Source organism: Nannobrachium achirus (assembly GCF_963921795.1).
Source record: "Nannobrachium achirus genome assembly, chromosome: 5".
Classification (NCBI taxonomy): Eukaryota; Metazoa; Chordata; class Actinopteri; order Myctophiformes; family Myctophidae; genus Nannobrachium; species Nannobrachium achirus.
Window position 1 is genome coordinate 59,544,445 of NC_137814.1, and position 23,982 is coordinate 59,568,426.

Here is a 23,982-nt window from a genome sequence, read left to right on the forward strand (position 1 = left end):
CCGCTTCAAAAATCCAATAAAATACAAAAAAGGGGGAAAAAAATGTTACTAATTATTTATTTATTTATTTTGCATTTAATAACTTCCCCAAAATGGGGATGCCAGATGTTAAAGAGGTTACCTATTCTGTAGAAAACCTTAGGACTGCCAGGTGGGACAGGAATTAAATGTGGCATGATGGAAGTCTATTCCATATTTGGGATTGCAATAATAGGGTCTCATCAGTAGAGTATTTCCATCGCACATTACATGAGCCAGAGGGCAGAGGTGAGTGGCTGTGTGTCATATGGTTATTGTAGAGATAGCTGGCTTTTCAGAGGACAGTTGGGGTCACGTCAGATCAGGTTCTACCTTATCAATGCAAAACTATTTTTGGTTGATGCTTTGATAGTCGTGGTTTCTTTCCATTACGGCGATATCTTGATGAGAAATCTTTTGTCATGATGAGGAAGTCTTAGACCTTGCATAGTTGTGATGTAAGATACGTGGAACAATGGAAATAGAAAGGTCATGTACTGTACATGACATACCGATCATACAGATAATGAAAAGGGCTTGACAGGAATGCAGTGTCATGTCTACTTTCATGCAATGGCCCCCAACTTTAATCATTCAGAGTTGAGCAAATGTATAAGCTGGAGGTCTTATGGTGGACCGACCCTACTGAATATAGGCTGTGGATCAATGGTTTCCACTGATTATGATTGTGGAGTGTTATTATAGTAGTTATATATTGTTATTCTTGGACACTTTGAAAAACTTTGTTTCAAACTTTTTCAACAAGCTTTACCTGTCCTGTCCTGTCCTGTCCTGTCCTGTCCTGTCCTGTCCTGTCCTGTCCTGTCCAGTCCAGTCCCCCCCCCCCCCCCCCATTTTTCTTTTCCTGCACCATTTTCCAGTCTGCTTAATGCCTAGATTGTAAATTGTAACTATGCTTCACACATACCCACAACACACACACACACACACACACACACACACTCACACACACACACACACACACACACACACACACACACACACACACACACACACACACACACACACACACACACACACACACACACCACATTCATCTCTCACACAGAATGAAATGCACCGCTCCAATACCCTCGCATGCTGGACTTAAATGGTGTCATTGTCTGACCACAACTGCACTCGATGAATCCGTTGAAGGGGGGAAAAAACGATTGAAAGCACGTTTCTATTTTCACAGAATTGAGGCAGCTACCAGTATTATCTTTCAAGCTATGAAATACCTATGAAATACCTATGAAATAGCTATGAAATACCAAGTTATATACCACTGCAGCAGTATCAGGTGGGGGCCCCCATGGAGCATGTCGGTGTGGACTTTGTTGGCCCATTTCCCATTACTGATGATGGGAACCGCTACAAGTGGCCAGAGGCCTATGCGGTACCTGACCAGAGCGCAAAGACCACAGCTGAGCGGCTGGTATGTGAGATGTTCTGCCGGTTCGGTGCACCTGAGGAACTGCACAGTGATCAGGGGCGGAACTTTGAGGCAGAGGTGTTTGCCAAGGTATGCCAACTCATGGGGGTGAAGAAAACTCGAACGACACTGATGCCATCTTGTACAGGTATCATGTGCACGTGTGCATGCGCGGCCGCGCGCTTATCCAGGAAAGAAAAAACAATGTTATGAGTGACATACAAACAGTATGAGGAAACAAACTGTCTACTATCAAATCAATCTGTTTCTCACGCTCACACACCAACACACGCACGCACGCACGCACGCACGCACGCGCGCACACACACACACACACACACACACACACACACACACACACACACACACACACACACACACACACACACACACACACACACACACACACACCATGGCAGCTCCTGGTGGAGCGTAACGTGAACGCCAAGACCGTTTGAGCCATCTTGCTCTCTCCAGGACCAACAGCAGCCCCATCACCCTGCTGGTTTGCCATGTTGAGCATCATGGCCTCCTTGAGCCAGCTGGTTTGAACTGTTCGAGCGAAAGGGGCCACCTCGATCGACTGCACCTCAGTCTTTGACTGAAGTGTTTTAAAAGATTAAAACAAAAAAGATTTATGTACATCTGCCATTGGCAATAATAACACTCAGAGAAGGATTCATGTGGAAGGACATGTCATTCCCAGTGTTTTTATGCCTAATGTTGGTGTTATAAATGAACGTGGAATTCAACTTGTAGAGTGTTTGCTCATGTTTGTTCTTTGGCTACTGTCACGTCCGCGCCTCAGACCTGGGACATTGACTGTCCACTGTCCACTGTTGATATGTCTCTGACGACTGACTGTAATATGTTTGGTTGTTATGTTGATACAGTATGTCATTCAGTATGTTCATGGACTTTGGACTTGACTGTCCTTATTTAGGTTTTGGAGTCTCAAGGTGTTTCTGACCTATCAGTATGTTGTGTTCTGTTTAGTTTTGGTTTTCTATTACTGTTTTGCGTTAGTGTTCTCTAACCTGTCTTGTGAGTGTTCAATGTTTCCACCTGAGTCCCTCAGCCAATCCTAGTGTTGATTTGTCTTTGAGTTCACCTGTGTGTTGTTAGCCCCTGTCTATTTAAGTCCTGTGTGTGCATTGTTTTCTTGTTGGTCCGTAGACCTATGTCGAGTAGTGAGTTTGTACCTGTGGAGTTCTGTTATTCTGTCTACTTATAGTAGGGGAAAGTTAGCCTATTGCTACATAAATCTGGGAACTAAATCTAAATCACTAGCTTTCTTCACAAATGTGTTCATAAAGGTTATTGGGTATCCCGAGGGCCTGGGATTAAAGGGGGGAAAATAAAAAAATGTCCAATATGAACGTATGAGGTGTGTAATTTGGGTATTTTGGGGTTGCTGAATCCATTCCAACCATTCGTTTTCAGTTAAAATGACTCCTTGGCCATAAAATAGGCCACAGCTACTTTTGTCTGTCCATGAGACATATAATATTGGCAATAAAAAAAAAGTTGGAGTAGGGTTTGAATTCATGAAAACTAATCAAGATCAGGTGGGTAAGGACACATCATGACACAAAGGATAACATGATACAATCTGACAAGGAACACTCAAACACAGGGTTTAAAACAGGGACTAACTAGGACACAGGTGAACTCGAATGACATGATTGGATAAGCCTTAGCCAATTAGGCCTTTTTTATGGCCAAGGAGTCATTTTTACTGATAACTAATGGTTGGAATGGATTCCGCAGCCCAACAATACCCTTATTACACACCTCATACGTTCATATTGGCCATTTTTAATTTTTCCCCCTTTAAACCCAGGCCCTGGGTATCCCGATACTTTGATTGGCTCCCACAAAGTATGTCAAGGGAGTTGGGTTTGACAAAGTTCAGAGGTGATAGTAGACACCTTTATGAACACATTTTGTGAAGAAAGCTAGTGATCTAGATTTAGTTCCCAGATTGATGTAGCAATAGGCTAACTTTCTCTTACTATTAGTTAAATAAATCATTTGAGTTGATCATTCCTGCCAGTGCCTACCAGTTTGCTTTTCGGTTCACTTTGTATACCCTCGCATGCTGGACTTAAATGGTGTCATTGTCTGACCACAACTGCACTCGATGAATCCGTCTGTCTCAGCGTTTCTCCTCGGTGGCTGGAGCAATTGATCTGAAATCGCATCACTATCAGCATATGAACACACCTGACATAACTGTGAAGCCCGTTTGTCACTTTCACAAATCGTATGCTGTATAATAGCATTTTTATGGTGTATCTATATCTATTTAGTCTACAGTACCTTTTGTGACCACACATGTTAAGGGAGGGGCGCTGTTGTTCAGGCCATGCACAATCACACACAAACCCACACACACACACACACACACACACACACACACACACACACACACACACACACGGGGGGGGGGGGGGGGGAGTGTGTGTGTGCAGGCGGGCAGGCGGGTTCTGGCCCTGTTACAGATGTTGTCCAAAATCATGCAGATCGGTACACAGTATCTCTGTAGCCGTTAAATGGAACGGGTATTTACATTGATGCTCCTACATATTAGCATGCAAGCACCAGTTAAAGTTACTTTCCATCCCTCATATATTGTGTGCACAGTGCACATCCCATAATCCACACACTGCACATCATTTCGGAGCTCATATCTTTGAACGGGTAAGGGCTAGTTATATATATACAGTATATATGGTATTATGGTTATGAAAAATGCTTCTCCTTCATTCATGTTTGCTGAATGTAGCCCTGGCCAGGAGGAGGTGATGTCTTCAGGCGATAACCAGCGTTCTCAGGTGTTTCGACCCTTGAACCGCTACACCCTCCGATGGCGGGTTGGCAGTGGTGGCCAAATCACTGCCCATCTCCTCCTCCTGGCCACTCTCTCCTCTCTCCTGTTCTATCATCTCTAGAAAGCAGAAAGACAAAAGCGTTCAGCCCAAGCGTGCTGACGTCAGCACAGGGCTAATAGTTAGCAAAACAAACGCTGACACTTTCACCTCAATAGTGTACATCACAAAAATGCCAGATTGGACACAGCATCTACTCCAGCACAAAAAGGTTCTCCTTTCACAGTTGTTTCACTGCCCACATTTACCTCAGTGTATACAGTAGGCTGTGTGTGTGTGTGTGTGTGTGTGTGTGTGTGTGTGTGTGTGTGTGTGTGTGTGTGTGTGTGTGTGTGTGTGTGTGTGTGTGTGTGTGTGTGTGTGTGTGTGTGTATGCGTGCGTGCGTGCGTGCGTGCGTGCGTGCGTGCGTGCGTGCGTTTTTGTTGCAACTTTTACTCCGGCACTTGTGTCACCTCAAGACCTCAGGGGGGACCCACCCAATGCCTCCCCAGAGAAGCCTCTTGTTAGTTTGTGCACTCCGCGTGCTTACACACGTGTGCAATGTTGAGAGAGCCAAACACAGAGGACGCGCATGGACTGATCATAAGTCCGGCCTCTCAATATTCCGACCAGGTTAACATTCACCAGCGTCAGCAGGTTAGGATTTCACCAGGATAGCATTCCCCCAGCGTTAGTTTTACTGAGGTTAGGGTTAAGGTTAAGGTTAGGTTTAGGTGGTCGGGTCGGAAGAATGGGAGGTCGGAAAAAATGGGAAGTCGGAACTATGACATGGCACCATGTGTAAAGATCTCCAGTACTGTGTGGGGTTGTTCCAGCCTCCTTTGTCTCACCAGCCGCTACAGCTGCACACTGCACACTGCGCGCTGCGCATTGCACCTGTGACCCCTCTTCTCCACACTTGGTCCTGGCTTGATGTATTTTGGCCTTCTGTCTTCCTGCAGATCCTTTTTCAGTGACACTTCAATGCCTCCCCAGTTGATGTTGTTTGGGTGAGCCTTCTCGTTACCTGTGATTCATTCCTGACCGTTACCATTATGTCTGTATTGTTGAGTCTCACGTACTCTCCCCTCTCGAGAGACTCTGGGGGTATCTGTGTTACTGTCTATACTATGCACAGGAGGAGCCAGGATTCAAACCACGAACACACACACACACACACACGCCAACTGAAAGTAACGCATCAATTAGTTCATCCGTGAGAAAGAGTAACGCATCAATGAGTTCATCCGTGAGAAAGAACAACCTACAGTATGAGGAAACAAAAAGCTGTCTACTGTCAAATCAATCAATCTCTGTCTCTAGCTCTCTCTGTCATGCGTGCATGCACGCATGCACACACACACACACACACACACACACACACACACACACACACACACACACACACACACACACACACACAAACACACAGACACACACACACACACACACACACACACACACACACACACACACACACACACACACACACAAACTGGGATAGTCCCAGAAACAAAGTGTTTCCTGGTGCATCCATGTATAAATTAGAGCAGTGATGGTGACATTGTGCATGCAGAGCAGGTGACATCAACATGATGGCTGTGGCTTTGTTTCTCATCCTTCTGACACGTAAGAACAATGAAACGAAGTGCTAGCCTCATTGGATACTAATTACTTATAAACAATGCCTACTTTATATAAGATTAGGCAATTCTTATTGATAAAGAAATATGCTTTTCTGTTAATTGACAGTTCATATCATATTAATGTGTTTATATTGATTGACAGTTATAATAGCCTATGTTAATGTGTTCATATTCATTGACAGTTGGACAGGGAGTGTCTTCATGGGACAACGGGTATGACAAAATTTTGAATCGTCGATGTCCCAGTGGACAGGCTGTGTCCCGCATTGCAAGGTAAAGAATTAACACGCACGCACACTCAAACTCAAACACATACCGGTACACTTTGGATCTCTGTAGCCACTTGACAAAGTATTTTGTATGGGACATGGACACTTTGATGTCTGTGGATATGTGTATATTTTTTCCCTGTCCATACTGTAGGAACAATAATGGCTTGTTTTCCTGATCACTCTGACAGACCGTAATTGTGACTAATTGTCTGATGGAACTGTGATAACGTATGGTTTCATTATTGATATACAGCTACCACAGCAACCATCATGAGGACCGTGTTTGGAGCATATCCTGCAAACGAGCCGCGGTCTTCAACCGCTGTTACTGGTCTGGATGGGTCAACTGGTTTGATCGCCCCATCCACTACACTTGCCCCACCAATTATGTCATCGCTGGAGTGTACAGTTACCATAGCAACCATCATGAGGACAGGCGGTGAGTCTGATTGATCTGATTATGTTGACAGACATTGTGCTTTATGCTCTGCAACATGAAATAACTGTTGAAACACACACATACCTAGGGGGGTAGTGGCTCAGAGGTAGAGTGGCCGCTTGACAACCGTTCCCAGTTTGATCCCGGCTCAGGATTTTGAAACCCATGCTAAATTTAACGTGATGAAAGAAATTAACACATTTTAATCGCACTTAGTTTTTGCACCACGGAACCTTCAGTTTCAGGCATACCAATCATAGGGTAGGTACCCTCACAAAAAACATGCAGTAATCCTGGTCTCTATACTGCCTGATGGAGGGGAAAGGAACTGGTTGGAATAACGTGTTCCTTACACGCGCTACATCCAGCCAGGGAAACTCCCTCCTGTCAGGTGAAAAGAAGCAACTTGGATTCCTCATGCATAGAAGGAAGCATGAGGTCAGTCAATTGCTCTCCCCAGGTTGGCAGAGGGAGTGCCCAGGATTACATTAGACAATTGGCACCGGGTGAAAAAGTGGTTACAAAATGGATTAAAATTAAAAAGAAAAGAAAAAATAAATAAGAAAAAAAAAATTGGACAGAAATAGTCCATTTAACTCAATGGACTTTTGCGAGTACATAAAAGTTAACAGAGAACAGGTTTACTCTAGGTGAAATAAAAGTTTACAGGAAAGAATGTACAAGAACAATAGTCTAATACAGGGGTGCCCATAGGCGAGTATAGCCTCTTCTAGCAGGGGTGCAAGACTGGGTTCCTCATACGCGCGTGCGAACATTTTCGGATTTTGTATGGTTTATCCTGTTGTTTTAACGCGTGTCTAAGGTAAATTGTTTGCCTAATTGTAACACAATATAAACTGTACTTTTCTAGAAACCATGAGCATATGTCTAAATGATTTATTTACTTAGTTTTGCAACAACTTGTGTGTAAAATACATTTAAGAGAGAAGCTTTAGGAGCAGTTCACCACCAAATTCACCACCAGAGCTAAATAACAGACACTTTTTTGCTCCATGGAAATGTGTTGCTTGTGGTAGCTTGCAATGACTTTATGAGGTTGTCCTATGGGGGTGCCCACACTTTTTTGACTTGCGAGCTACTTTTAAAATGACCAGCTCAACATGATTTACCCACACAAATGTACCTGAGGGGGCTTCGGAATAGCAGCACTGGCCGTGTGTTACATCTAAGAAAAACACTCTTATTTTTTAATTTAATGAAAATGGTGGGGGATGACTTCTTCATCCCATTCTGTATGGAAGTGGTATGTTTTGGGGTTCTTTGTAACGCTAAAGACTCTTGAAAACCAAGTATTGCTTGGGGCGTTTGACTAGAAGCCATGAGGGGAGGGATTAATTATACATTTTAGGGACATAATGTGGTCTACCTGCACAGCCTATGTGATTGGTAGATCACAATCTACCTTTTGGGCACCCCTGGTCTAATATAACCTGTACTTTCAGCTGGCAGTTTCTGTGCTGTGGGAAATCTCGATTGGCTACTAGTGACTATCGTTGGACTGGGTACGTGAACAACTGGGACCAGTACCTCTCCTGGCGCGCTCCTGCAGGAAACTACTTGAAAGGTGTCTTCAGTTTACATAGCAACCGTAAAGAGTAAGTACATTCACAAAGTATTCAATATATATATATATATATATATATATATATATATATATATATTAGTGATGCGCGGGCCGACCCGGTGCCACCACCCGCCCGCCAACCCGCTTATCCGCCCGCCAACCCGGGTTAACACCACTCTCATGTGCAAAAAATAAATAAGAATAATCACCTGCTCTTATTTGCCTTTTATTCTTAATAAGAGTAGGCCTATAAGAATAAGAATACAACATTTTGAATATGAGCATGAGCGAGCAAGTTTTAAAATGCACCAGAGAGGCTTGGAGCGCTCCTTGGTGCGAGGACCGTCCCAATTCCGCTCCTGCTGGGGCCGCGAACCACATTTGCCAACATTTTCGCCTTGCGCTGTTGCCCTCATAGCAGCCAGTCAGACACACAACATGAGCAGAGGAGAATGCACAAACAATTCAGCGCATGTCGCTGATCAGGATTTCACTTAAATGTCTCTGTCATCCACACAAGTCTGTTTATAAATACTTTGTGGCAGTCAAGTTATATAACCAGCCAGTCAACGGATACGATTTGAAACACAACTTTCGATAGTGAGACTGATTTTTATACTGAATGAACCACGCTCACCTCGAGTCACTCCCATCTCTCCAATCTGGTGATCAATAACCAACAGGATTTAATATTGTCCGTCTTTTGCTGTCTGTTTGAAGTGTGAGGCTCTGTATAAATATGATTGATATAAAACCTGAAACGCCATTCTTACCCCGACGATGCCCCCGCGATTTAGAGAGAATGAACGTCTTTGAATGAATGTCTTTATGCTGTCAAATAGGCAGAATTTGAACAACACGTTTGTTTATTTAGCCTATGACAATATTGTGCTACTGTAGACCTTTCTGTAAAGCGACTTTGGGTACTTGGAAGAGCCGTATATAAAGATGAGCTATTGTGGAGATGATATACCACCTTTTTTTTAAATGAGGGATGCGGGGCGGGCAGATTAGTTGATTTGTAGATTGTTCTGCGGTGCGGGCGGGCGGGTTACGTTCCGTGCGGGCTGTGGGCGTTGCGGGCTATGAAAAAAAGCTGACAAAAAAATCACTAATCTGTACAGTACAATATATATATATATATATATATATATATATATATATTGAAATATACATATACATATACTGTACTGTACAGATTGAAGTGTTTTTGGTTGACCTTTGTTGGGCAAATTTGAATGAGAAATATACTCTGTAGCTCTGAAGCTTGTAAATATAAAACGCCAAATTACTGCAGTTACAACATCTATAGTGTGTGCCAGCGGCTACATCATTGTAGTCCTTAGCGGCCATTTCTTGGGTCAAAACACAGGTGTTTCAATTGTTTGATTGCATAGAACTAATGCTATAGTCTAATCAGAACACCTGTGTAAGGCTGTGTTTACCCAAGAAATGGCCACTCTTAGAACTACATTTGGCACACCCTATACGATAGTGTATGTTCTTTCAGCTCACTTTAATAGTCTGGGTTAGCAGGTAGAAGACAATGTGCAATATCTCTCAATGGGTCTTATTGTCTTTTAAGATCAGTTTGCGATTCAAAGATAAATGTTGAGAATTCTTTTTCTCTTCCTTTCTCAATGGCAGGGATCGCCGCTGGCGTTTCCAATACTGCAAGGGAGGAACAGGTGTGTGTGTGTGTGTGTGTGTGTGTGTGTGTGTGTGTGTGTGTGTGTGTGTGTGTGTGTGTGTGTGTGTGTGTGTGTGTGTGTGTGTGTGTGTGTGTGAAAAGTTGGAAAGTTATGTTTTCTTTCATGTAATGAATATTGGTGAGGATTTAAGCATTTATTGTATTTTAGGTATTAGGAGCAGGTCATTTATTTGTTTATTTGTTTGTTTTCATTATTAGGGTCAAAGACCATAGTAGCACTTGGTCCCTTATTGAAACTCTAGTCTGTATCATTCACTACTTTTGCAGTTCTGCCTAACCATGCAGTAGTTGTTTTTTTTTTGTTTTTTTTTATGAAACTCAGCAATAGGATTTTTTTTGAGTGATTGATTTTTGTCTTAAATCAAGTGTCATGCTTCCAAGGAAGCCCAGCCCATATGGACTTACAGGACACTTTTACATTTGATTTGACATAGGCCTAAACAATTCACCAACACAACAATTCACATGAACCATGATCAAATTAATAACCAACTTTAAACCCTCAAGCTACTATTAAGCTACAGTACTATTTGAAAAGCTGTCTTCTACTCCAGGCTCTAGAAACAAAATGTGATGTCTTAAAGACTTCATAATTAAACAACCATTCCAACTTCTGTCCATCATCATCCCAGAAGAGCTCCGGTTTTCATTGTTTGCATTACATCAAACAAAGGAACCCTCAAATCATCATAGAGTAGGCTTCAATAAAACATAATATGTTAGAGGGCTATACCAAGCCTCACAATCATTGGCCAAAGGGATGCACTGTGTTTGGTTTTTGGTTGTACGTAAAAAAGTAAGCTCTTATGAGACAATGACATTTGCAGTTTTATGAAGATTATTCATATACCCCTAACACAATAACACATACAGTAAATGCATGTTTCACATTTTTATGAAACATGGAGGGTCATTCCAAAAAGTACTGAAACAATATTACTCCAGTGGGCCAAAGCGCGGGTGCTATAGCAATCCTTTGAAAAATGCAAACTTTAAACAGGCATAAGTCATGTTTGTGTGTGTGTGTGTGTGTGTGTGTGTGTGTGTGTGTGTGTGTGTGTGTGTGTGTGTGTATGTGTGTGTGTGTGTGTGTGTGTGTGTGTGTGTGTGTGTGTGTGTGTGTGTGTGTGTGTGTGTGTGTGTGTGTGTGTGTGTGTGTGTGTGTGCGTGCGTGCGTGCGTGCGTGCGTGTGTGTGGTCTCTCTGTAATGAAACAGCTCCTCTAAAGTGTGGAGTTCCATCCATCAAGCCTAAGGTCAAAGGTTACACCAGCAGGATCGTTAATGGACAGAATGCAGTGTCTGGCTCCTGGCCCTGGCAGGTGTCTCTACAGGTAATGACAGAATGCAGTGTCCGTAGCCGTCCTTGCTTAAAGTCCCTATCTTGTTGTTCAGAGAGGCGTGTGTAAGTTGAAAAAAACCTTGAAGGTGCTGCGTTTTATGTTCACAAAGTTTAATGTAAACATACTAGAGTTTCACTGGCGCAAAAGCGCCCGCTCATCCTAGAGTTCGCTCGTGCACATACACATTTCCAAACATAGATCTCATTAATTAACCTATTTATTATTATTATTATTATTACCCTTATTGTGTTTTACATCTTATAGTGTTTCACACACACACACACACACACACACACACACACACACACACACACACACACACACACACACACACACACACACACACACACACACACACACGCAGTAGGCTAAATACATACGAAATAGTTCGTTTTAGTTTAGTTATTAGTTAGCAATACAAACTAAAGACTAAATACAAACTAAAGACTAAATTTATTTAAATGCATGAAAGAAGGATTTAGTTGCCCGTTACCGTGCAGCACGTCTTTTAAATCTGCAACCTAACCAAAACAATATGCTCTATATGCTACAGAAATAGAGGACCAGAGGAGGTCCAAACTACTTTTGGCTTGTGCGATGCGGTCGTACAGTAGCCTACCAATTAATATATGATTTGGGCTTTTACATCTCATTCAACCGTAATATGCAAAAATGTTTTGTTTAGTTAATTTTATGCCATGATGCCGATGGTGCAAGCAACGTGCCTGCATCGTGAATCGTGTCACCAACTTTCACCACTTGGCACTTAATCCATTGCTACGATCAGACAGTCACTGTGCTCGTATCCAAGTTATTCCACGACCCATAGAAGTTTGGATCCCTGTTTTGTTATCCTCAACTGAGTCCGGCTTGGTTCTTGGTGCTTCGGTTCTGTTTGTCATAACAGTAAAGCTAAACCCCCGACGCCGAGCGAACCAAGAAGTCCCGTACACAACGCTGATAAACTGGAGAAGCCTTTGCCGTACAACAGTGTTTCTGCATATGTCAGACACACAATCTCACAACCTGCCGCGTTGCGACGTGTTATGAGCCTGTAGCTCTTGGAAATCTGTGGAAATAAGCTTAGTCTTTTCTAGGAGCTCCTTTTAGTAGACCTTGTACCAGTGAACTGTACCGTCATGAAACTGTACCTTTCCTATGCAAACTCCTAATAAAGTCTTCAATTAATCAATCAAAGCAGCAGCAGCCAGCAGCCTGGAACTAAACCAGCTAGTGACAATGTCCGATCACGAAACAAACTTGTTTTAATGGTTGTTCTACTTCATCCAAATAATAATATTGATGGGCTTAAATTATAAAGTAGTCTAATAACAGCATTTCCCCAGGCAGCAGTAGCCGGTGGTCTTTATAATTAAGGGTCAATTAAACATTTGAACGGCCAATGGCATACATATAGGCCTATGCCTATTTATTGCAGCAAACTTGATATGATTATTATTAATAGACGTATTATTTATTTATTTGTTTGTTTGTTTTTATCCCACAATGTTATAACCCATGTTTCACCCGGTGTCAATTATCTAATGTAATCCTGGGCTCTACACTTCCTCTGCCAACCTGGAGAGACAATAACGGACTATTAGACTTACTTCTATAGCACTTTGTAACAACTGTGGATAGCATGATGTCCTCCCAGCCGTTTCGGAGCATATCAGGATCGGTAAGACAAATTATGTCCCTATATGACCCAATAGTTTGGACCTCCTCTGGTCCTCCTATTTCTGTAGCATGTTGTTTTGGTGTATAGGTTGCAGATTTAAAAGACATGCTGCCCAGCAATGGGTAACTAAATCCTGCTTTAATGCATTTAACACAACAATATCACAGTCTAATAAATACCATCTTAGCTGAGGAACAGTTAAATTACTATATTGGTCGTCTGGGTCCGTCATCCTACAAAACTATCGTCAAACCCAATAGCGGCTCTGTGATGCGCCCCCTAGAGTTGGATGTGCATGGACCTAATCAATCCCAGAGACCTTTGCAATTACCCAGAATGCATTGCGCGGTATCCAAGATGGCGCTATTTGCGAACTGGCTTATGGGGCAGGAGGCAAGATGTTGTGCAATGGAAATAAATGCAGCTTAAAGAGGCAAATGTGTTAAAGTTGGACAAAACAAAGCGTCCAGGTTAGTTTGTGGCGGTGGGCATGTTTGTGAGAGGTTTTGAGAAAGAATGAAGGCACAGATACTACTTTAGATGTGAACCGCATCAATTTCTCAATGAGTCTTTTGGGGTCCGTTTTTAGCCCAATGAATGTTTTTCACGCAAAACAAATGCTTGCAATGGATTCAGAATAATTAAAAACACCTAGTTTAACCCCTCACATCCCACTTAAAGCAGATTTTTTGGGAGTCATTTTTCTTTTATAGTGTAGTGTATAGTAAGTGAAGGTAGGTAGGTCGTTTTCAAAACTACTATTGCAATTTGTTCTAGGTTTTTTCATATAATGACTGCACTATATGCACCCCTCCCCACCTCCCCTTCCCTCTCCTCCCCTCTCCCCAGACCACCTCAGGATGGCATTTCTGTGGAGGTTCTCTGATCAACCAGAACTGGGTGGTGACCGCTGCTCACTGCAAAGTGTTGTAAGTAATGACCTCCAACATCAAACAATGACCACTACATAGGTGATGAAAGTTAGACAGACGGACGGACGGACGGACGGACGGACGGACGGACGGACGGACGGACGGACATTCTGCAGACAGGTATCTAAACCTGTCTGTCTCTCTGTCTGTCTGCCTGTCAAAGCAGTTCAGTATTTTGAAACACAGTATAGGTAGTAGATATATATTACAAATGTAACGCAAATAAGATGAAATAAATAACATGATAATGTGTGTGTGCGTGCGCGTGTGTGTGTGTGTTCAGCCCCAGGCGCCATCGCGCCATCCTAGGAGAATATGACCGTAAGTCCAGCAGGGAATCGATCCAGACCATCTCCATCTACATGGTAAGAGACATGTTACTGACTGAGTGATATGTATGGTCCAATACAGAGACATGTTACTGACTGAGTGATATGTATGGTCCAATATAGAGACATGTTACTGACTGAGTGATATGTATGGTCCAATACAGAGACATGTTACTGACTGAGTGATATTTATGGTCCAATACAGAGACATGTTACTGACTGAGTGATATGTATGGTCCATACAGAGATGGCAGTGAAACAGATAAATATTGGATTCAATATGAAAACTTTCATCTTAAAAATGGCCAAAAAAAGTATAGAATAGATAGTTAGATTGTGTGTGTGTGTGTGTGTGTGTGTGTGTGTGTGTGTGTGTGTGTGTGTGTGTGTGTGTGTGTGTGTGTCTCCATCCATACAGACCATCACCCATCCCAAATACGACCCTAAAGCTAACTGGAACAACGACGTGGCCCTGGTCAAGCTGTCCTCTCCGGCCCGCCTGAATTCCAGGGTGTCCCCTGTGTGCCTGGCTTCCTCCAGCCTCTCCCTCCCCTCCAAGACACGCTGTGTCACCACGGGATGGGGAAAAACCAAACACACATGTGAGTGGAACGGACACAGACAGACAGACAGACAGACAGACAGACAGACAGACAGACAGACAGACAGATAGATAGATAGATAGATAGATAGATAGATAGAGACAACACTCTGGTGACTTCGGTTTCAACTGCTAAGAACCTTGGTGTGGTCCTGGACAGCCAGCTATCTTTCAAGGCACACATTGCATCAGTCCTGTAGGTTCACACTCTATAACATCCGTAGAATCAGACCCTTCGTCAACCAGGAGTCAGCCCAGCTCCTCCATCAGACATCAGTCATAACAAAACTCTCTCCTCACTGGCATCCCGGCATGTGTACTTAAGCCTCTCCAATTGATCCATAATGCAGCAGCACGATTGATGATTTTACTGAATGCCTGGATTGTACACTGAATGTGTGAATTGTACACTGCAGCATCACACGAAAGCATCAAAAGTAGCAGATCCACAACGCCATGCGACAGAGACCATGTGATCTTTATGACCATATTTCTCTCCTGTTGTGCTCTGTGTTCCACAGCCTCAGCTGCTCGCATCCTCCAGCAGGTGGCGCTGCCTCTACTGAGTAATGCCCAGTGTAAACAGAAGTATTGGGGGAATCGCATCACTGACTCTATGATCTGTGCCGGAGCCTCTGGAGCGTCCACCTGCCAGGTAACCATGTTATTCTGTATTCTTTGGATCCCTATTACCTTCCACAATGGAGTAACAAAGTTTGACGTCATTTACACATCCTACCTGTTTCCCGTTTTTGCGCGAAACGTTCGGAATCTCCTTATGCGGAGTTGATTGTTGACATCAGGCTGTTCCGCAGGAAATCGGCGCAAGCGCTGACTCATTGTGACATCACTTCATAAAAGGCTCTGACATCACGTACGCCACATGAGTCAACAAAAAATCTCTGTGAGTGTGTGTATGTATTATGTATGTAATGTAATCTGCGTATCTCAAGAACCGTTCGTCCCACAGGCACGCACGTTCCCCGCCGCAGCAGGTAGTGCAGTGCCTGGCCTCGACCCGACCCGATACGCGATTTTCTGGATCCGGCGTGAAAGGTTCAGATTCTCCATATGCCGAGCTGATGTCTGACATCAGAGTTTTCCGGAACCGGCACTGTGTCTACAAAGATCTCCATATATGGGTATAAAATGGACGCAGACAGATACAGATATCTCCATAAATGGGCATAAATGGACACAGCCAAACAAATGGTCAAAACGGGTCCTACAGAGATCTCCATATATGGGCATAAAATGGACACAGACAGACAGCTATCTCCATATATGGGCATAAATGGACACAGGCAAATGGTCAAAACGGATCCTATGACAACAGGTATAATGGGGTTTGCATTAAAGGGCGGGGCATTCATTCCCTATTTGCATTGCTCCCGAGTTGGCCAGATTTGCGAATAGACGCAAAAAGATAAGATGTGTGTTAAAATGTTTTCATTTACTGCTTTCTATCGATTTAGAAATTTTAGTGATTTTGATTTTCGTTGGTTGAGGGCATGCGTACAAGTGGCTATTGTATCTAAAGTATTTTAGATACAATAAGCCATCAATTTCTTTATTACTAGTTACAGTAACACTACTAGCCCCCCATAAGTCAGATCCGCCCATGAAAGATTGCGGTGCATCTTGGGAATGGGCTTACTTTGTCTAAGAAGACATATTTAGCCACTTGTATACATGCCCGCACCCACTGAAATCAAAATCACTAAAATTGCTAAATCGATAGAAAGCAGTAAATTAAAACATTCTAACACTCATCTTTTCTTTTCTCTAATTACAATCTAAAATATGAACCCTTGTTGTAAAATAATAGTTGTCCTTTAAGCTCCATTGAATCGACCTGAATTGAGCTTGTGGATCAGTTACAGTATATCTCTATCTCTGATCTACAAATTGGGCTTATGACTATGAGTTATGATTGGTCTTACTCCAGGGTGATTCCGGTGGTCCTGTGGTGTGTGAGAGAGGCGGGGTGTGGACTCTGGTGGGAATCACTTCCTGGGGTGCAGAGGGCTGCAAGGTGCGCTACCCTGCCGTGTACGCCCGCGTGTCCAAACTCAGGAGCTGGATCGACAAGACTGTCAGAACCTACTGAAGAGTCCACACTCGCTGAATGTACCAAACATTTTAGTTTTGTACTCACAACATTTTTGTTCTTTGTCTTTTTTCTTGCTTGATTTGATCTCCTCCCCCGCCCTCTTCTTCCCTTTCTTTCTTCATGGAAATAACGATACGATGGCAATGATGCACAACAACTAATTACTTCTGTAAACCTGTGATGTGACAATATAGCTGATTATTCTGATTAATGCTTACAAACATCACTAAATGTACAACATGCTTACATTATAGTACATACATACATCAGTCACACATGGACTGTTTGATCATGGGGTAATGCACATGTTTTAAACAGTTGCTGTCATCTACTAACTGGTGCAATGATTTGTCCATCTGTAACTACATTTTTGTCAGGGTTAAAGCCCGCTCACAGCCATGGTGGAATTCGGAAATCTGTGAATCAATGAAACTCAGAGACAAAAAATACTCTGAGAAACGCAAATATAATCACAAACTCAAAAAAGGCCCCAATAAACACCTTAAAGCCAAATTAGAAATAGTCAGTTTAGAGGCTAATAAACTGAGAAATCGGACAACCTCCTTAATCCTTTCTGCCAAAAAAAACTACTTGGATGAGAAAGTTGAGGAAAACATCCACAAACCACGAGACCTATGGAAGCTATTTAAAACCCAGCTAGGCTGTGGTGCTAAACTCAGATCCATAGCCAGCAACATATCCATCCAAACTCCCATAACCCTCCTCACTGATAGTCTTGATGTAGCCAAAAATCTCAACATCTACTTCACCTCCATGGCCAAAAATCTGGTCAATAAACTGCCCGCTCCATCTGGGCTGTTTGGTGTTAGGCACATCTTGAAATTCTACAGGAACCTTGGGGTATGCAAAGACAACTTTAAACTTGCCACGGTGTCAACTGATGAAGTGTTTAAAAAACTGCGCACCCTACCTCAATTCAAGGCCGCTGGCCATGATAAAATTGCCCCCAAATTTCTCATAGGCTCAGCTGCCACCATTGCCCCAATCATTACCCATATTATTAATCTATCTATCAAGCAGGGTTATGTCCCCCAGGACTTCAAATTAGCCAAGGTAACCCCCCTGCACAAAAAAGGCAGTAAACTTGACCCTGGCAACTACAGGCCAATCTCAATCCTTAGTTCCATCTCTAAGGTAATGGAAAAAATTGTCTATGAACAGGTGGCTAAATATCTTGAAGAGAATAAACTGATCTACAAGTTCCAGTCTGGCTTCAGAGAGTCCCATTCCACAGATACATGCCTCATCTATTTGAATGATTACATCAAACGTGAAATTCACGATGGCAAATATTGCGGCATGGTCATGCTGGACCTCCAGAAGGCATTTGACACCGTCGATCATTCTATTCTGATTGAAAAACTCAAAGCTATTGGTCTTGATAGCACAGCAGTGAGATGGATGCACTCTTACTTGGTGGGGAGGGAACAGATGGTGGAAGTCAACGGAACCCTGTCCCCCCCCCTCCCAGTAAACTGTGGAGTACCTCAAGGGAGTATACTAGGACCACTGTTGTTCTTAATATACGTAAACGACATGTCATCTGCTTGTGACTGCAATCTGTTTCTGTTCGCGGATGACTCGGCTCTCCTAGTCTCAGGCAGAGACATTTTGCAGGTTGAAAAGGCCCTTAACTGTGAACTTAACAAGATCTGCACCTGGCTCAATGACAACAGACTCTCAATTCACCTAGGCAAAACTGAATGTATCCTCTTTGGATCTAGTCAGAAACTTAGCCTAGTTGAGAACTTCACAATTAAAGTAGGTGACACTGTGATAGAAAGAAAAAACCACATCTGCTACCTGGGTTGCATCCTGGAGGCTAACCTATCCAGTGAAAAAATGACCACCAAGGTAATCAATAAAGTCAATCAACGAATTCGCTTCTTGCAAAGAGTTGCCCCACTGATCAATATTAAATCCCGAAAGACACTAGGAGGTGCTCTTATTGGACCCCTCATTGATTACGGAGTCCTTGTCTGGTATCGCGACGCCCCAGCTGCCTTAAAGCTAAAGCTCCAAACAGCCCAAAACAAACTAATTAGGGTTGTGCTTGGTCTCCCTCCTCTGACCCACCTTACCGAGCATCACCACGAAAGCGTGGGGTGGCTCAAAGCAGCTGACAGAGTACAGCATCTTGCAATGGGCCTGGTGTACAAGATACACTACACCTCCAAGATTCCCATGTACCTGACAAACTACTTCTTAAAGGTCAAGGATGTTCACGATCATAACACCAGAGGCAGCTCCACTAATCATCATCAGCGTAGATTTAACACTAAACAAGGCGCTAACTCGTTCTCCTGCTATACCATCAACATGTGGAACGCCCTTCCACAAGCCCTAAAGGAGAGCAAATCCCTAGCCTCCTTCAAAATTGGTATGAAAAGTCACCTTCAGACAGCAGCTACCCGTGACTTGTAAACAGACTAAGCCCCCATGCTCCCCCCCCCCTTTTTCTTTGTATTCTGCCTTTTGTATTTGATGTTATGCTTTTGAAACTGATATTATCCTAGATAAAGTACTATGTTCTATCCGTCTGTCTTTCAATGTTATATGAGATACTTAAAGTGTGGTTCCTGTGGAAATAAGCCTCGGCTTTCTAGGATCTCCTTTTAGTTGACCTTGTACCAGTGATTTGTACTGTCATGAAACTGTACTTTTTTCTATTGCAAACTTCTAATAAATTCTTCAATCAATCAATCAATTGCATGCATTTCCAAGTAAACTCTTTAAGCATCAAATGTATGACTTTGTTTGCATATGGGGAGGGGTGGTGAGGGGAGGGGAGTGGGTAGATGAGATGATATGCAACTGATTTACATAAAAGCAAGTGAGGTAACAATAAGAGTGCATATTGTCGTGGACGTTAGCTACACTTTGTGTGGTGTTTAGGGATGGAGCTCGTACATCTTTATTGATAATTGATGAGCACCTTATCGATCCTGCTTATTGAGCCCAGACTTTTATCAAGCCCACTATTGAGCATTTTCTAATATTTTGTGGAAACATGTGAGACGACAAATTCTGAACAGAACTAGTGTCTCTTTCTGTATTGGCCAGTTGTTGTGACTGTGAGTTTGTGGCTGACCACCATAAACATTACAATTGACAAAAGTAAAAGAAAAGAAAATAGAACGGCAGGTTCTGCCAGTAAACATCAAGAGGCAATAACAGGCAATAACAGCACTTCCCCGACAGGTTGACACATACTGTATCATTAGCATGGTCCCTGGCACGGACAGAGGAATATTCACTCTATAGATACGTCCAGACACTCTGGGATCTGGAAGGCAACTTACTGAACAGGTGAGCTGCAAAGATATACATGGGAACTCACTGTGTCTGTGAGCCAATAAGAACACATTAGGTTCAGTAAACACACACACACACACACACACACACACACACACACACACACACACACACACACACACACACACACACACACACACACACACACAATAGGCTGTAGCCAGTGCTGTAGCTGGGAATAGGCTGGCATTTGTTCCCGTGTTACAACGTTTATAGTTTGTCGGTGCTCTAGATGAACCTAGTTTTGTTGTTTGGACTAAAGCTGTTGTTTTGCATAGTGTTGTATGTCTCTCACATTCCAAAACCAATTTGCTCTAGTATTGTCTATCTTCAAAACACTCAATAGTTGTCTTGTTGACAAGACAGAAGTTCTCATAATAGGTTCTACTGCCCAGAGAGAATCAATAATAAATAGACTTGGTAACCTGGCTAAAGAAAATAACACCTCTGTTAAGAACCTGGGGGTGATCATTGATGCTGAATTAAATTTTAATACACACATTAATCATGTCACGAAGATTGCCTTCTTTCACCTTAGAAATATTGCGCGAATTAGAGCCTATCTGTCGCTGAACGATGCAAAAACGCTGATCCACGCTTTTGTTTTCTCTCGGCTTGATTACTGCAACGCACTTCTCTCTGGTCTGCCAAAGAAAACAACTGACAGATTACAACTTGTTCAAAATGCAGCAGCCAGAGTTTTAACAAAAACTAAGATAAGAGAACATATTACTCCAGTTTTAGCGTCGCTACACTGGCTCCCGGTTGTTTTTAGGATTGATTTTAAAATTCTTTTACTTGTTTATAAAGCTCTAAATGGTCTGGCACCTTCGTACCTCTATAACTGCCTGCATAGATATGTTCCAACCCGCCCACTCAGGTCCTCTAGTGCAGACCTACTTGAGGTGCCAAAAATGACATATAAAAAATATGGTGAAGCAGCTTTCTGCTTCTATGGACCGACAGCTTGGAATAAACTACCACTACACCTAAGACAGGCAGCCTCGGTGGATAGCTTTAAAGCACAGCTCAAGACCTATTTCTTTACTCTTGCTTTTAGCTAAATTTTTTAATCCCTATGCTGCTATTGACGTCCGCACGGCTCTGAAATTGTTCTTCAATGCTCTATGCTTTTATTTTTTCTTGCTTTATTGTAATCATTTTACTTATCTCTTTTTTATGTATTTTTTATTTCTATTGTACTTTTTCTCTGCTAAGCACGTGTGCTTCATTTTATGCTCTGTAAAGCACTTTGAGCTGCATTTCATGTCATGAAAGGTGCTATACAAATAAAGTTTTATTATTATTATTATTATATGAACACCTTGTGTGTATATGATGGGCGGGCACGACAAGGATTCCTCAGTTTAGCAGACTTTACTGATGTAACTGCGCTCAGGTCAGTATATGTGAGACTTGATTAGACTGGGAATGGAAATACATGATTATATTAAAACAGGCATATCATATTTCTTTATTTTATTGTATTTAATTTCATTAGGATATATTATTCTTGGAACTGTGGTTAAACCGTGGCATACTATACATTCACTGAAGTTGTCTCATTCCGGGTATTGCACTGAAATGAGTAATGACTCTTGAGTGACATTCATTAGACAGGCAATACGTGGGAAGCTAAACACACTCTGTGCAACGCACATTTGGGACAGTAGGGGTCCTCCTCTTCAGAAAGTACCAGTGTTTGTGTAGCAGTGTAGCTAAAATGTGCCTGTTGTCTGGGGTGTTTACAGGTGAGAAATGGTGATGATAAAGGGTATAAATGTAATTGAGGAATATGTTAATTGACAGTATAATCTGAGGAGAGTATCTGTGAAGCAAATGTGTGTGTGGAATGCATTTTGCCTAAATTTACAGCTGTTGCACAGATACTGTAGCTCTTGTATGCCTCTCATTAGGGGAGAGTGGGTAATAGTGAGTCACTTTTTACATTTGCTCCCCTCTAGGTGAGCTAAGAGATAAAAATTCATACATTTCCCATTCATTTGGGATGTTTCCTAACAATGGAAATTATCAGATGTCAGATCATTTAGCCCAATGTATCTCACTTTAACCCACAGTCTCACATTAGCCCACTCTCCCCTATGTTTTTGAGCTCCTGGTTGTTGTGTTTCCCCATTTTCGACCTGTAAATAAGGTGAATGAAATCCCATAGAGAATGATAGCAGGAATGGAATACAAGAACGCTCGCCCCAACGCCCTGGGTCTAATCCGGCGGCCTCGTTCTGCGAAAATTTGCGTTTCAGTTTAATACCTCCAGATGCGCTTCTCGCAATGATAATATGGGATATCCTATAGCAGGGGTCTTCAACAGGGGGTCCGGGACCCCTAGGGGGTCCTCAGAGTTACTATAGGGGGGCCGCCAAATCTTTGTGTGATAGGATACATGTTTTTTACATTAACCATTTGAATCCTAGCATCCTTATTCTGAGTGGAACTGGAACATTAGGCAAAAATAGCAGATCTACAAGCTTACAACGCCTCGCAAGCTTGTAGATCGTCTATTTTTGGCAAAGAAGAGCAGACTAAAGTATTTGACCGTGGTTAAATGTCTGAAAATACACATTACTCCAACATGATGACAGTGCTGTCAAACAAGTCTACGCTGTCTAAGAAATCTATGAAAATCTTTCTTCTGCAACACAATTTTATACAATATGTAGTGGGGGTCCCTGCTTCATCTCTCTCTCAGCTAAGGGGTCCCTGGCCTGAAAACGCTGAAGACCCCTGTCCTATAGGCTACATGCTAGAATGAAAATGACGAAAATAGATGTAATAGCAGACGAATTTACAATGTAATATGGCCGGCTATTTACTAAAAACAAATCAATTCATTTAAATTGCAGTGGAAGTCCTGTGTATGTGTTTGGGTTCACATAATCCAGCAACCCTACGTACATATCAAACATCATGATCAAACTGTTCAGTCAGGCATGTACAGTACAGTAACAGTATAAGCCCCTTTTCCACAGGCCCAACACCACACCACTGCCACTCCACACCACACCACCCACTTGTGCCAGGTTTTCCACTACAAGGACCTGGGTAGAGTGGCATGAAAGTGGTACTAAACGTGGTACTAAAAAGTATCCAATCTAGAGTAGGTCTGAGCTAGGCCAAGCAGGGCCAAACACTTCATAATGTCTGATCACTCACTGACTTTTCATTTAGACCACCAGGATATAGTTGTAATACCATGATAATAGATTCTATTGTGTTTATAACCACTATTGTAATCTATTATAGTGTATTATAATTATCATAGTAATACATTAATACTTTATATTGTATTATAATCACAGTTATAATCCATCATAGTGTATTATAATTTAGGATAGTTATAATACAAACTTATATTGTATTATAATCACAGTTAAAAGGGTCAATTTGTTTCTTAACGATAGCGGTACTTTTGTCTAATGTAAAATGTAGATAATTTTTATGTGGTGTGGTGTGGTGTTGTGTGGTGTGGTGCTAAAGCTGCAGTCGAAAAGGGGCTAGACTATGTAAGCATGTTGTACATTTAGTGATGTATGTAAGCATGCTTTCTACATTTCAGTCAGGCACACTCACATCAATGTATATTTAACCATTTATTGCAACAAATGGAATACAGTTTAAGGAGACATGGTTAAAGGGCTTCACGTTCTGAGA

General features: G+C 42.4%; 1 protein-coding gene across 1 annotated transcript; it reads left to right on the plus strand.

The window, feature by feature from the left end:
* Window positions 1-1,333: 1,333 nt before the first annotated feature.
* On the plus strand, window positions 1,334-23,829 carry LOC308285226 (chymotrypsin-like protease CTRL-1; the record flags this gene model as incomplete). The annotated part of the gene is made up of 8 exons (XM_080725945.1): window positions 1,334-1,543; window positions 11,205-11,309; window positions 13,849-13,928; window positions 14,215-14,296; window positions 14,679-14,862; window positions 15,383-15,516; window positions 16,810-16,956; window positions 23,809-23,829. 8 exons carry the CDS (start codon window positions 1,334-1,336, stop codon window positions 23,827-23,829), a joined length of 963 nt encoding a protein of 320 aa, XP_080582071.1.
* Between the last annotated feature and the right edge of the window lie 153 nt (window positions 23,830-23,982).